Raw genomic sequence first — 15,439 nt, 5'->3', positions numbered from 1 at the left:
CAAATTGTTAATTATGGGCCAGGCATGGTGGCTCATGCCTGTAACCCCAGCACTTTGCAAGGCGGGCGTATCACCTGAGGTCAGGAGTTTGAGACCAGCCTGGCCAACATGGTGAAACCCCGCCTCTACTAAAAACGCAAAAAATTAGCCGGGCATGGTGGCACTTGCCTGTCGTCCCAGCTGCTCAGGAGGCTGAGGCAGGAGAATCGCTTGAGCCTGGGAGGCAGAGGTTGCAGTGAGCTGAGATCGTGCCACTGTACTCTAGCCTGGGTGACAGAGTGAGACTCCGTCTCAAAAAAAAAAAAAAAATTGTTAATTATCTGTAGGTTATGAAATCAATTTAGTGGGTTTCTGCCAACATCATAAAATAAAATTAGAATAGAAAGAATATCAGGCCGGGTGTGGTGGCTCACACCTGTAATCCCAGCTACTCAGGAGGCTGAGGCAGGTAGATTGCTTGAGGTCAGGAGTTTGAGACCAGCCTGGACAACATGGTGAAACCCCGTCTTTACTAAAAATACAAAAATTAGCTGGGAGTAGTGGGGTATGCTAGTAATCCCAGCTACTGGGGAGGCTGAGGCAGGAGAATCGCTTGAACCCAGGAAGTAGAGGTTGCAGTGAGCCGAGATCATGCCACTGCCCTCTAGCGTAGGCAACAGAGTGAGACTATCTTAAAAAAAAAAACAAAACAATAACAATAATAATAATAATAGGGCTGGGCACGATGGCACTTTGGGAGACCGAGGCAGGCGGATCACGAGGTCAGGAGATCGAGACCATCCTGGCTAACACGGTGAAACCCTGTCTCTACTAAAAAAAAAAGCCAGGCATGGTGGCTGGTGCCTGTAGTCCCAGCTACTCGAGAGGCTGAGGCAGGAGAATGACATGAACCCAGGCGGTGGAGCTTGCAGTGAGCCAAGATCACGCCACCGCACTCCAGCCTGGATGACAGAGTGAGACTCTGTCTCAAAAAGAAAAAAAATAAAAGTGCCAGGCGCGGTGGCTCATGCCTGTAATCCCAGCACTTACCATGGGCAACATAGTGAAGCCCCATCTCTGCTAAAATACAAAAAATTAACTGGTTGTGGTGGTGTGTGCCTGTAGACACAGCTGCTCGGGAGGGTGAGGCACGAGAATCACTTGAGCCTGGAAGGCAGCGGTTGCAGTGAGCCGAGATTGCACCACTGCACTCCTGTTTGGCCTACAGAGTAAGGCTCCGTCTCCAAAAAAAAAAAAAAAAAGGAAAAAGAAAAAGTATCGGAACGTATTGCAAGTAGTTAAGAGTGTTATTTCATGAAAATTTTGTTTCAGATTACATATGTGCTCACATACACAGGTATATATGTCTACATATATGCACACACGTGTGTGTGTATGTGCATGCATGTTTACAGGGTCAACGTATAAAATGCTTTTCATGGATTGAGTGTGGTAAAAAGTGTGAAATCTATTGTTTTACTACATTGTCTTACAATATTCTGTGTTTATAGATCCAAAAGTATGCATGGGAGAGATAGATAGTGTTAGGACAGTGGTTCCCTTTGGAGTGGGAAGGAAGGGGAAGACTTGGGGTCAGGGTGTAAGGATTTGCTCCATCTATGTTGATATATTACAAAATATATCTGAAACAAATGCAAATGATGTTAACATCTGTTGTCTAGGATGTCCTTGGGTGTTCATTACATCTGTGCCTTTTCATATGCTTGAAATATATCGTAATTAAAAATAAAAAATTAAAATTTCACCAACAGCACGGCATGTGCTTGTAATCCTGGCTACTCAGGAGGCTGACGAGAGAGGATTGCTTGAGCCCAGGAGTTTGAGACCAGCCTGGGCAACATAGCGAGACTCTGTCTCTAAAACAAAACAAAACAAAACAAAACAAAAAATGTAACCAACCATAAAAGGTAAGGAGATGTGGGTAGGGAGGGAACAGGGACTCAAATGTCTTCAAGAAGCTTGCAGCTTAGGGGCCAGTTGTGTTGACTTCTCTGTGGCCAGATGTCCCAGGAGCCTCTGCTCCTGTGGGCTGGTGACTGGTGAGCAACTGCCATTTATTGTTGTGGCCTTGTTGCTTCACTCTTGACTGGCATTGCCACTGATTTTATTCTTATCCAGTTAGATCACAAGCAGTCTGAGGGCAGCGATGAGTCTGAACATTTTCATCACCCTCCAGCTCCTGGCACCTGGCAGGACCAATAGACTTGACACAGGAAAAAGGTGCTGCTTGCCGTTTATTGAACATTCTTTCCCCAGGAGCCCTCTGTGCCTCTGGCCCTACAATTCTCATTAGAAAAGTTTTTACATTTTTTTAATTATGAGAAATTTCAGACTTAATAAAAGTTTGGAGAATAATTTATTTTTTTTTTAATTTTTATTTTTTTTTGAGACGGAGTCTTGCTCTGTCGCCCAGGCTGGAGTGTGGTGGTGTGATCTTGGCTCACTGCAAGCTCTGCCTCCTGGGTTCACACCATTCTCCTGCCTCAGCCTCTTGAGTAGCTGGGACTACAGGCACCTGCCAACATGCCTGGCTAAATTTTTTGTATTTTTAGTAGAAACGGGGTTTCACCGTGTTAGCCAAGATGGTCTTGATCTCCTGACCTCGCGATCCGCCTGCCTCTGTCTCCCAAAGTGCTGGGATTACAGGCATGAGCCACTGCCCCCGGCCTTTTTTTTTTTTTTTTTTTTTTTGAGATGGAGTCTTGCTCTGTTGCCCAGACTGGAGTACAGTGGCATAATCTTGGCTCACTGCAACCTCTGCCTCCTGGGTTCGAGGGATTCTCCTGCCTCAGCCTCCTGAGTAGCTGGGATTACAGGCACATGCCACCACACCTGGCTAATTTTTGTATTTTTAGTAGAGACGGGGTTTCACCATGTTTGCCAGGCTGGTCTCGAAGTCCTGACCTCAAGTGATCTGTTCGCCTTGGCCTCCCAAAGTGCTGGGATTGCAGGGATAAGCCACTGCACCCAGCCTAGAGAATAATTTAATGGATACCGATGCACCCACCATCTAGCTTAAGGTATTTAAAACAATGCATTTAAAACTCCCTGTATCCCCTCCCCATCCCATTACCTGCCCTCCCATCTAGTTTGAGGTTGGTGTTACCATGTTTCTGTATATATTCATAGATTGATTACATATCCTGTTAGCTCTAAACAATATATAACATTGTTTTGTATCTTTGTAAACTTTATATACTGTAAATGATATAATAAATGCCATTTGCTTTTTTAAATTGAATATTTATGAGATTTATCCATGCAGATATCACTATCTCTAGTTCATTTTTATGAATATGCCACCATTTGTTTATCCATCTAGGTGTTTTTATTGCTCACTATTGCAAATAATGCTGCAGGGAACATTCTGATTCATGTCTCCTGGAGGGTTAGGGTATGTACACCTAGGAGCAGATTGCTCGGTTGACAGTGATAAGGTTTGGCTCTGTGTCCCCACCCAAATCTCATCTCTAATTGTAATCCCCATGTGTGGAGGGAGGGAAGTGATTGGATTTGGGGGTGGTTTCCTCCATGCTGTTCTCGTGATAGTGAGTTTTCATGAGATCTGATGGTTTTATAAATGGTAGCTTTTCTTGCGCTCTCACACTCTCTCTCTCCCCTGCTGCCATGTAAGACGCGCTTGCTTCCCTTTTTGCCATGATTAAAAGTTTCATGAGGCCTCCCCAGCCAAGTGGAACCGTGAGTCAATTAAAAACCTCTTTCCTTTACAAATTACGCAGTCTTGAGTAGTATCTTTATAGCAGTGTGAAAAAGGACTAACACAGAAGCGTAGGCCCTATTTCTTGAGAAACAGGATGTGAAATGCAAACCCTCCTGTGATCTTATGGTGGAGGCCTGAACATCTGGGCCCAGTTTTTCCTGATGAGCCGTTTTTCTTATTTTTACTGACTTGTAGAGCTTTAAAAATGTTTTCCGGATACCACTTCTTTGTCGGTCATACTCACTGTGAATGCCAACTCCCAGGCTGCATTTGCCTATGATGCCTTAGTTAGAGTTTCTTCTGCTTAAAAATATTTTAAAAATTCTATTTGAGTCAAATTTGTTTATCTTTTTCTCATTGCTTGTGTCTTTTGGGTCTTGAGTTGAACTTCTGTGAGAATTTCATCAAGCCCTGTTTAATGGAGAGATTTTTCTCTGACTCAATTCTGGTAGTTTATTTTTAGTAGCATAATGGGTTTTAGTTTATATCCTCTGGTAGGGTCCTCTAGCCAGGCCTAGCTCTATTATAATTCACGTAAACTAGTACTTAGATCTGCAGAGATCCAAGCAGCTTCAAGGCCTGCCAGACCCATTTCATCTCAGGGGTGGGGCCCTCTTCACCTGTCTCTCAATATAATCCTCCAAAAGAACCACCACAATCTAGTTTGTCTGGAATTTTTTCAACAAGGGCAGATTGAAATTCTTTTCTGGAATAGAGTTAGAAGGAGATTAATAAATAGAAAATAGGGGTGGTTTAGTTTGGATTTGGAACAAGACAGTTCTTTGGAGCAAGAATTTGCTTTGAAATCCCAGTCATGTCATTAATTCTGAGTCTTACTTTTTAAAAATCTATAATATAGGAATAATACAACCTCAACTGCAGAATTTGTGATGAATATTAAATGTATAATTCTGGATATAGAACCACCACAACAAACAATAGTAGCTAAATGTGTTGAGTGCTTAATATGCACTAGTCACAGAGCTAAACATTTTGCATGAATTATCTCACTTGGTCTTTATGACAATCCTACCAAGTGAAGTACCACTACCATGTAATGTAAGCATTAAGGTAAAGGTTTTGATCATGTTTAATTCTCAGCTCACCTACTTACTGTGTGACCTTAAGTTCTTGGGTTTTGTTTTTCTTATCTGTAAAACGGAAATGTAATAACACACGTATACATACAGTTGTCCCTCAGTATCTATGGGGGGATTTGTTCCAGGATCCTCCATGGATATCAACGTCTATCAGTGCTTAAGTCCCTTATATAAAATGGCTTAGGCCAGGCACAGTGGCTCAAACCTGTAATCCCAACACTTCGGGAGGCTGAGGCAGTTGGATCAATTGAACCCAGGAATTCAAGACCAGTCTGGGCAACATGGCAAAACCTCGTCTCTACTAAACATACAAACATTAGCCAGGTGTGGTGGTGAGCACCTGGCATCCCAGGTACTTGGCAGCCTGAGGCAGAGAGGGTCACTTGAGCCCAGCAGGTGGAGGTTGCAGTGAGTTGAGACTGTGCCACTGCACTCCAGCCTGGGCAACAGAGGAGGTTCTCTCTCAAATTAAAAAAAGAGGCTTAGTATTTGCTTAAAACCTATGCACATCCTCACTTATACTTTACATCATTTCTAGATTACTTATAATACCTAATACAATGTACATGCTATGTAAGTACTTGCTATACTGTATAGTTTTTCAAATTTGTATTTTTTATTGTTTTGTTTTTCTGAATGCTTGATTTATGGTTAATTAAATCTGCAAATGTGGAACTGTGGAAATGGAGGGCTGACTATATATATAGTCACAGGGGATATAGTTTATATATATATATATATATATATAGTTAATAAAGGAGATATGTTTTGAGAAATGTGTCATTATTAGGCGGTTTTGCCATTGCATGCACATCAAGAAGTGTACTTATACAAACCTAGTGGCTATAGCCCACTACACGCCTAGGCTATTGGGTATAGTCTATTATGCCCAGGCTACAAACCTGTACAACATGTTACTGTGCTGAATCCTGTAGGCAGTTATAGCACAATGGTAGGTATTTATCCAAACATATCTAAACATAGAAAAGGTACGGTAAAAATACAGTACTGTTTATCTATGGGACCATCATTGAACATATGATTTGCACTGATGGAAATGCTGTTATACCATGCATGACTGTATGTATTTGCTAGGGCTACCATAACAAAGTACCACAGACCAAGTGGCTTAACCAACAGGAATTTCTTGTCCCAGCTCTTCAGGCTGGAAGTCCAAGATCAGGGTGTCAGCAGGGTTGTGCTCCCTCTGAAGGCCCCAGGGAAACACCTGTTTCCTGCCTCTCTCCTAGCTTCTGGGAGTTCTTGGCTTGTGGCAAAATAGTTTCAATCTTTATGTGGCATTCTCCCTATGTGTGTGTCTCTGTGTACAAATTTCCTTTTTTTAAAAAAATTTTTAAATTTTATTTTAGTGTTTCTGAGACAGAGTTTTGCTCTGTCGCCCGGGCTGGAGTGCAGTGGCATGATCTCAGCTCACTGCAACCTCTGCCTCCCAGGTTCAAGAAATTCTCCTGCCTCAGCCTCCTGAGTAGCTGGGATCACAGGTGCCCACCACCACACCTGGCTAATTTTTGTGTTTTTAGTAGAGACAGGGTTTCACCATATTGTCCAGGCTGGTCTCAAACTCCTGACCTCATGATCTGCCTGCCTTAGCCTCCAAAGTGCTGGGATTACAGGCATAAGCCACTGCGCCCAGCCTAAATTTCCCGTTTTTGTAAGAATACCTGTCATGTTGGATTAGGGGCTCATCCTATTCCAGTAAAATGTCATCTTAAATGACCTAATTACTTCCACAACAATCCTATTTCCAAATAAGGCCACATTCTATGCTACTGGGGGTTAACATTTCAACATGCAAATGTTTGGGAATACCATTCAACCCTTAACAATATACATTAGTTTGTCATGAGGTTGAAAAGAGTTGATCGATGTAGATGGTTTACAACATTGGTACCTAGAGAATGATCAGGGAAGTGTTAGCTCTCATTACTGCTACCATGAATCAGATGGAGAAACTGAACTTAGAGAGGTGGAGGGACTTTCCTAAGGTCACACAGCCACTCAGTGGCAGATTCAGGACTTTCAGCCAGATATGGCTGATTTCAAAACTTCTGCACCATGTATCTTCATTGCCTAAGAGGATAGAAGAGAGGGAGGCATTTATAATTCAAGGTGACATTCAGGAGAAGAGGCTCACCTGGGTGTAATTATCTACAAACAAGATTCTGAAAATCGTCCTCAGTACTTCACTTGCATATTTATATTGCATATACATTTTCTTATTTCCAGGTAAAATGGCTGTGAATGAATGAAATGAAATAAAGAAAAAATGAGCTGTCAGTCATTGCATCATTTTCTCTTTTCTATCGGTTATTTACCACATTGGATTGCTTAAGTTCCATTTCCTTCAGTTATTTCTTCCACTTAGTATTGCCTAAAGCAGGGTTCCACGTTTCCTTATCAGGGCTGTCCTTCTTCTAAGGTCTCTTATTGGGTTTTAATTTCCTCCCAGTCAAAATCTACCTCTCCTTTGTCCCATTCTCATAACAGCTTTTACTTGGTTGTCCTGGTTAAAAAAATAATGCAGGTCAGGTGCAGTGGCTCATGCCTATAGTCCTAGCACTTTGGGAGGCTGAGGTGGGAGGATTGCTTGAGGTCAGGAGTTCGAGACTGGAGTTTGAGATCAGCCTGGGTAACATAGTGAGACCACGTCTCTACAAAAAATTTAAAAATTAGTTAGGCATGACTTAAATGCTAGACCTAAAACCATGAAAACCTAGGCAATACCATTCAGGACCTAGGCATGGGCAAGGACTTCATGACTAAAACACCAAAGCAATGGCAACAAAAGCCCAAATAGACAAATGGGATCTAATTAAACTAAAGAGCTTCTGCACAGCAAAAAAACTACTATCAGAGTGAACAGGCAACCTACAGAATGGGAGAAAATTTTTGCAATCTACTTATCTAACAAAGGGCTAATACCCAGAATCTACAAAGAACTTAAACAAATTTACAAGAAAAAACAACTCCATCAAAAAGTGGGCAAAGGATATGAAAAGACACTTCTCAAAAGAAGACATTTATGCAGCCGACAGGCACACGAAAAAATGCTCATAATCACCGGCCGTCAGAGAAATGCAAATCAAAACCACAATGAGATACCATCTCATACCAGTTAAAATGGCGATCATTAGTCAGGAAACAGCAGATGCTGGAGAGGATGTGAAGAAATAGGAACACTTTTACACTGTTGGTGGGAGTGTAAACTAGTTCAACCATTGTGGAAGACAGTGTGGTGATTCCTCAAGGATCTAGAACTAGAAATACCATTTGACCCAGCGATCCCATTACTGGGTATATGCCCAAAGGAGTATAAATCATGCTAGTATAAAGACACACATGCACACGTATGTTTATTGCGGCACTATTCACAATAGCAAAGACTTGGAACCAACCCAAATGTCCATCAATAATAGACTGGATTAAGAAAATGTGGCACATATACACCATGGAATACTGTGCAGCCATAAAAAAGGATGAGTTCATGTCCTTTGTAGCGACACGGATGAAGCTAGAAACCATCATTCTGAGCAAACTATTGCAAGGACAGAAAACCAAACACTGCATGTTCTCACTCATAGCTGGGAAATGAACAATGAGAACACTTGGACACAGGGTGGGGAACATCACACACCAGGACCTGTTGTACAGTGCGGGGAGGGAAGAGGAATAGCATTAGGAGAAAAATACCTAATGTGAATGACGAGTTAATGGGTCCAGCACATGTATACATATGTAACAAACCTACATGTTGTGCACATGTACCCTAGAACTTAAAGTATAATAAAAAATTAAAAGAATGAATGATAATGAAACAAAAAAAATTAGGCATAGTGGTGCACGCCTGTATTCAGCTACTCAGGAGGCTGAAGTAGGAGGATTGTTTGAGCCCAGGAGGTCGAGGCTACAGTAAGCCTTGATTGTGCCACTGCACTCCAACCTGGGTGACAGGGTGAGACCTTGTCTCAAAAAACAAAAACACAACAACAAAGCAACAAAAACAGACAAGCTTTGCTGGGGTGTATTTGTTATACCCCTGGCGGGTTCCTAAAGACTGTGCCTCTGACGGCCTGGGAACAGGTGGTGGTGGGTTTTACATCAGGGACAAGTGAGAGATGGTCATGACTGGGCAGGCATGTCAGGGTCTGAAGGTTGAGAACAGCCTTACCATTTCCAGCCCCAAGTCCAAGTCTTCAAATTCCTTATTCAGATTCCAGGGTGTCAGAACTCCCCAGTGAGGGTCCTCGCCTACGAGATTCATGTCTTCGGTCCCATTTGGGAAGCCCTCCCTCAACATGGTAACCTTTTGGGGATCCACGAAGAGAGGTCCTGCTGTAAATCTGGATGGGCACCAGGCACTGAGGAATTATAATTGCCTTTTCCTTTTTTTCTGGTGTGGTTCATTGCGCAGCTGATTCTCACTGGTTATGCTGAGCGAGGATTCTTTGAGATTTTGGAAGGAAATTTCCTCACATTTTCCATTCCTTTCTTCCCAGAGACATTTTGCTGGCAGAGCAACAGCAAATTCTCTCGGCAGCCAGATGAGAAACAGAGCTTGGAGGCAGAGGCAAGAACAGTGCTGATGTGGCCGGTGGTGTTCCTTGGAATTAAAAAAAGGCAGTCCCACTTGGGGCCATTTTTCTGAAAAGTGAAGGAAAATGTAAAACATAAAATGGACCTAATCTCAAGAAAAGTGGAACCTGCTATTTGGGGAGAGATGGTTCTGGGTAAGATGATGCCACAGTTCTCTTTCTATTAATACTTAGATCATTGATACCTTGTCATGTCACAAACCTGGCCTTGGTCTCTGGTCATGGACATGCCACACTCATGTGTCCTGAGGTTTGGCTCTCTGCCTTATCTTCCCCAAAGACAGGCTCACTGGCCCCTGAGTCCCAGGGATCTCCAAAAAGGGGCCTTTGTTGTGGGGACAGCCCCATCGTCCCAGCTGGTGGCCACCTTCCAGCAGGTGTTATGTGGCCCTGTCCCAGTTCCCAAGTTGCTGACCTTGTGTGATCTCTTCCCCACCCAATTCTGCTGTGATCCTGGAATGACAACAGCTCCTCAAATCTGCAGAGCACGTTCAACTTCCAAAGGGCTTTGGCAAACACTGCCACTAATTTAATCCCTGACTTTCCATTAAGTTTGTGTTTAAGGAATTTTTATAACTTTTAAAGAAAACTATAAAATCAAAACAGCACACATAAATGGTTTTTAAAGAAGCATAAAATATTACAGAAAGGCCAACAATGAAAACCTCCATTTCTCATGTCATCACCAAACACCCCATGTTCTCCTTCCTAGAGGAAACCACTCTTAATGGTTTCTTTCTTTTAATTTAGTTTTTATTTTATTTTATTTTACCATGCCTTACAAGGCTTGTTATTAAAACAGCAGTATCACATTTCTTATCGGATGATGAAATGATCTAAAATTAGACTATGGTGTTGGTTACACAGCTCTGTGAATATACTAAAACCCATTGAGTTGTACACTTTAAATGGGTGAACTTTACAGTATGTAAATTATATCTCAATACAGAGCTGGACGTTTTTCAGCAATATGAAAAATGTGATGTGGTGATTTCAGTCCTATAAGGCAGATAAAGCAATTTGCAAGGGCTTTGAGAAGACACATAATCCCTAAATGGATAGACATGTGACATTAATTATTGATCACAATAGTTACTATCCAAATAGTCACTGCTCTTAGAATAACACAGAGTACTGTCTTTGGTCTACAAAGTCACATTTGCAGAAAAATTCTTGTTTCTTTACATATTGTCTGTGTTGACATACACTCAAAAATGTTGATGTTCTTTCTTCCACTTTGCTGACATCATAGTTTCATGAAATATATGCTGCAGTATACTAAAAAAATTATATCTCAAGCTGTTAGAAAAGGAGGGGGAGGCTGGGCATGGTGGTGCATGCCTGTAGTCCCAGCACTTTGGGAGGCCAAGGTAGGTGGATCACTTGAGGTCAGGAGTTTGAGACCAGCTTGGCCAACATGGTGAAACCCTGTCTCTACTAAAGATACGAAAATGAGCTGGGTGTGGTGGTGCATGCCTGTAATCCCGGCTACTTGGGAGGCTGAGGCAGGAGAATCGCTTGAACCCAGGAGATGGAGGTTATAGTGAGCCGAGATCGCGCCACTGCACTCCAACCTGGAAACGGAGTGAGACTCTGTTTCAAAAAAAAAAAAAAGAAAAAAAAAAGCAGTCTTCTGCCTCCCCTCTTCCAACCACCACCACTGTCTCACTTCCGGAAGGCCATCACTTTCAAGCAGTGTGATATTTTCTTCCATATTGCTAAATTATTTGTTTGCAATGCTATTTCTTCATTACTTAGTTTTAGGCATTTACTATTGACTTCCCATTAAAAAAAGACAAGGCTTTAATTTTCTTCCATCTAACTGCCTTGGCCCCCACCATACTAAATACACACTTCCCATCCCTCATCCTTCTCACATAGAGTTACAGATATCTTGGTTTATGCAGTGTTTCTGTGTATGTTAATGTGACGACAAAACACCACTGGCAGCTGTCCAGTTGTGTGGCATGGAGGAGGGCATTCGAGGGTTTCACTGATTCTTAATTTGTCAACCTCCTATCTTCCCCCCTCTCTCACTCCTATTTCCCAAGGTCCCTGGATTCCATATCTTTTGTTTCGTCCAAGGTGTAAATGATGCTTCATTGAGGCTTTCTCTGCGGTGAGCTTGGAATTCAGGGTTTTTTTTGGGGGGAGTCTCCAGTTATTTATCACTCGTCCATCTGCCATTCAATTTCTGAAATTTTGTTGCTATTTTCTCATCTCACATTCTCGTCTTTTCTTGAAACAGATTTGTTGACATATAATTTATAGACCATACAATTTATTCATTTAAGGTGTACAACTCAGTAGCTTTTAGTATATTCAGAGAGTTGTGCAGCCACCACCACAATCAATTTTGGAATATTTTCATCTTTTTCTTTTTCTTTCTCCTACCCTTGATATCCTGTCATCTCTTTTTCTTTGTGAGTTTATGCCTTTAAACATTCCTTTCAGTTTTTTGAATTCCTTAGAGTTTCCTTTGAATTCACTTGAACCCAGGAGTTTGAGACCAGTCTGGGCAATATAGTGAGACTCAATCATTACAAAAATAAACTTGCTGGGTGTGCTGGTGTGCACCTAGCTACTCAGGAGACTGAGGTGGGAGGATCCCTTGAGCCTGGGAGGTGGAGGTTGGAAGTGTAACCCCCTGCATTGGATCTATTGCCTCCTGGGTCCTGCGTCTTATCGTTTCTTTTTGAATTGTCTTATTTTGCTGGACTATATCATTAAGCGTATTCATTAAAAGGTAGTAAATTTTTCATTCCTTCCAGGTCTGAAAATGTCTTTGTCCTGATTTTATGCTTGATTGATAGTTTGGCTTGGTACACAATTCTAAGTTGATACTGATTTTTTTCTCAGGAGTTTGAAGGCTTTGTTCCACTGCTTTTTAGAATCGAAGATTTCTGTTGAGAGATCTCATACCAATCTAGTTCTTGTTCTCCTGTAGGCAACTTTTTAAAACCTTTTTGGATGCTTTTAGCATTTTCTCTTTATCCTTGGGAGGTCTTCAAATTTCACAATATGTCTGTCTATCTGTCTAGCTATCAGTCTTCCTCTATCCATTCTCTTGTGCAGTGTACTTGGTTGATTCTTCAGTCTAAAGACTTGTGTCTTTCAACTTGGGGATTTGGGGTACTATTTTAAAAACAATTCTCCTTTTTCCTATATTCTCCTTTTCCTTTGGGACTTTTTACCAGTCAAAATTTCTGGATTGGTTCTTTTGTCATATATATGTGTGTGTGTGTGTGTGTGTGTGTGTGTGTATGTGTGTGTGTATATATGTGTACATATATGTATATATACACACACATATACACACATATCTACATACATATATACATACATACACACACACACACACACATATATGTATATTTAGATGGAATCTCGCTCTGTTGCCCAGGCTGGAGTGCAGTGGTGTGATTTTGGCTCACTGCTGCCTCCACCTCCAGGGTTCAAGCGATTCTCTCGCCTCACCCTCCTGAGTAGCTGGGATTACAGGTGCCCACCACCACGCCCAGCTAATTTATTTTTGTATTTTTATTAGAGATGAGGTTTCACCATATTGGCCAGGCTGGTCTCTGACTCCTGACTTTGTGATCTGCCTGCCTTGGCCTCCCAAAGTGCTGGGGTTACAGGCGTGAGCCACAGCACCCAGCCCTGTGTTATATATTTTTTAAAAAAATTAAGATTTCCTTTTGTTCTGCCTGACGGAAAATTTTCCAAACATTATTTTTCAATCATTTGGATGATTTTTTTTCTCTTTTCTTAGATTGTTTCTTAGATTAATAGTCTTTTGTTATTATTTCATGTGACATTGTCTCAAATCCCTCTGAGTACATTAGTTAGAGATCTCCTTCTCTTCTGCCTTTGAATTACCCATTTCTGCTTGTTCGCATTGGTCTTTTTATTTCACAGTATAGGCTTCCCTCAAGTGTCTAATGAGGTTTTAGTTGTTTGGTTATATTTGAGAACGAGGCAATAGGAAAAGGTGATTGTGAATCTGTGTGTGGAAGCGGAGCTTGTCAACATGTAGGCTTTCCTTTAAGGACAGTGGGCAGGAAGTTGAACCTTGGCAAGAAAACTCCAAATGCCCTACACTGGCCGCTGTAGCTTTTCCCAGTTTTACCCCTCCCAAAGAGAAGAACCTTGTGCTTTGTTTGTTTGGAGTAGGGAGGTGGTTATTACAGTACACCAGCCTGCTAGGAATTCTGTGCATGGTGGAGGTAGGAGATGCATTGAAGATGACTGCTCTACATATAGACTTTCATTGATCTCTTTGTTTTCAGCCCTTCATCCCACTCCCACCCTAGCACCTGGCATTTCTGAGTTGGGAGTCTCTCCGGGGCTGTTCAGGACAGGGGTCTTCCTCTGTAGCTGCCCCCTACCCCTACTCATCAGTCTTATAGGCTCTAGCATCTTCTACCTTGTTTCATCTTTTGTCAGCTCCTTAAGTATTGTTTTTTATTTTCAGAAATTTATTGAAATCTGTTGTCCATTGGTGACTACTCCCACTTTCTTTCTGGTGATGGACTTTTAGATATTTTTACTGTCATTTTAATGTGATCTTGCAAGGCAGCGTGCTATCTTGAATTAGAAACTCTGTTAGTTTCAACAGGTGTAGTGGAAAGATCTTGGTTGCATTCCTTGACAGCTCTGGGTTCTAGTTATATAGTTCAATGCATTTTTACGTCCTGCCATTCTTTCTAGCTGTAGCATTGCTGTTATATGGAAGACTGGAAAAGTATTGAGAAGAGTTAGCTAGTCAATTCGTATTTTTGAGGCCCAGGTTCCCCACTTTAAGTTATTCATGCTATTAACTACCATGAATCTACTATGTATATGGTTTTGTGCAAAGTGCTGGAAAAACAAAGATGAGTAAGTCATGGTTCCTTCCTGCAGGAAGGTGGGGGTTGGGTAAAGACTAAATAATAAGATTTTACTGTGAGTGGTATGATAGAGATATACTAGAATGGGAGAAATCAGGGAAGGTTTCACAGGGAAAGTAATATTTAAGCTTTAAATTAGAGTTATCCAGGCTTACAAGGGGGAAGGTAGGTATTCCAGGCAAATGAGCCAGCAAGTACTTCAGTGTGTAGTCATGACAGAACTTGGTGATTTTAGGGACAGAGCATAGGGTACTTGTGGAGGAATGGTGAGAAGTGAGACTGGAGAGTTAATAGTGGCAGCCAACACATCATACCTGCGCAATCACTATTTATATTCATAGATAGGGAAAATGAGGCACAGACTTACATGACCATAAGGTCCCTTAGTTAATAAGTCAGGAAGCTGGGATTTGATCCCTGGCAGTCTGGCTTAGAGTTCATTGTTTTTGTCAGGGGTTAAGTGATACGGTCTTATTTATTTTATTTTATTTTATTTTTTGACACATAATAGGTGCACGTATTTGGGGACATGTGATATTTTGATTCATTCATATAATGTTTAATTTTCAAATCAGGGTAATTGGGATATTCATTATCTTAAACGTTTATGTTTTATTTATGCAGGGAACATTTAAATTATTCTCTTCTGTTTTGAAATAGTGTTCACACCAGGTCTTATTTCTTCTATCTAACTATATTTTTGTACACATCAATCAACCTCTCTTCATCCCTCCCCACTTCTCTACATTTCTTGGATTCTGATAACCATCATTCTACCCTCCATCTTCATGATATTCACTTTTTTAGCTTCCAAATAGGAATGAAAACATGTGATATTTGTCTTTCCGTGCCTGGTGTATGTCATTTAACATAACAACCTCCAGTTCCATTCATGTTGCTGCAAAGGTAGGATCTTATGTCCTGTTCATTTTTATGGACGAGTTTTCTTTATCCATTCATTCCCTGATGAGCACTTAGGTTGATTCAATATTTTGGCTTTTGTGAGTAATGCTGCAGTAAACATGGGAGTCCAGGTATCGCTTCAATATATTGATTTCCTTTCTTTTGCATATATACCCAGTAGTGAGATTTCTGGATCATATGGTAGTTCTATTT

General features: G+C 41.4%; 1 protein-coding gene and 1 long non-coding RNA gene across 2 annotated transcripts in view; one reads left to right on the top strand and one right to left on the bottom strand.

Annotated features, from left to right (window-relative positions):
- Nucleotides 1-8,731: 8,731 nt before the first annotated feature.
- The window catches only part of ANTXR1 (ANTXR cell adhesion molecule 1), a 266,535-nt gene continuing 259,827 nt past the window's right edge, over nucleotides 8,732-15,439 (bottom strand). Inside the window, exon 18 of the mRNA XM_007970383.3 lies at nucleotides 8,732-9,483. Within this exon, the coding sequence (XP_007968574.3) occupies nucleotides 9,268-9,483 (216 nt within the window). The 3' untranslated portion in view covers nucleotides 8,732-9,267. The remainder of the gene's footprint in view (nucleotides 9,484-15,439) is intronic.
- The window catches only part of LOC140713338 (uncharacterized), a 34,835-nt gene continuing 28,879 nt past the window's right edge, over nucleotides 9,484-15,439 (top strand). Inside the window, exon 1 of the long non-coding RNA XR_012095341.1 lies at nucleotides 9,484-9,569. This is a non-coding gene — a long non-coding RNA (uncharacterized lncRNA). The remainder of the gene's footprint in view (nucleotides 9,570-15,439) is intronic.

Source organism: Chlorocebus sabaeus, chromosome 14, assembly GCF_047675955.1.
Source record: "Chlorocebus sabaeus isolate Y175 chromosome 14, mChlSab1.0.hap1, whole genome shotgun sequence".
NCBI classification, from domain to species: domain Eukaryota; kingdom Metazoa; phylum Chordata; class Mammalia; order Primates; family Cercopithecidae; genus Chlorocebus; species Chlorocebus sabaeus.
This window is presented reverse-complemented; position numbering and strand designations above follow the sequence as displayed.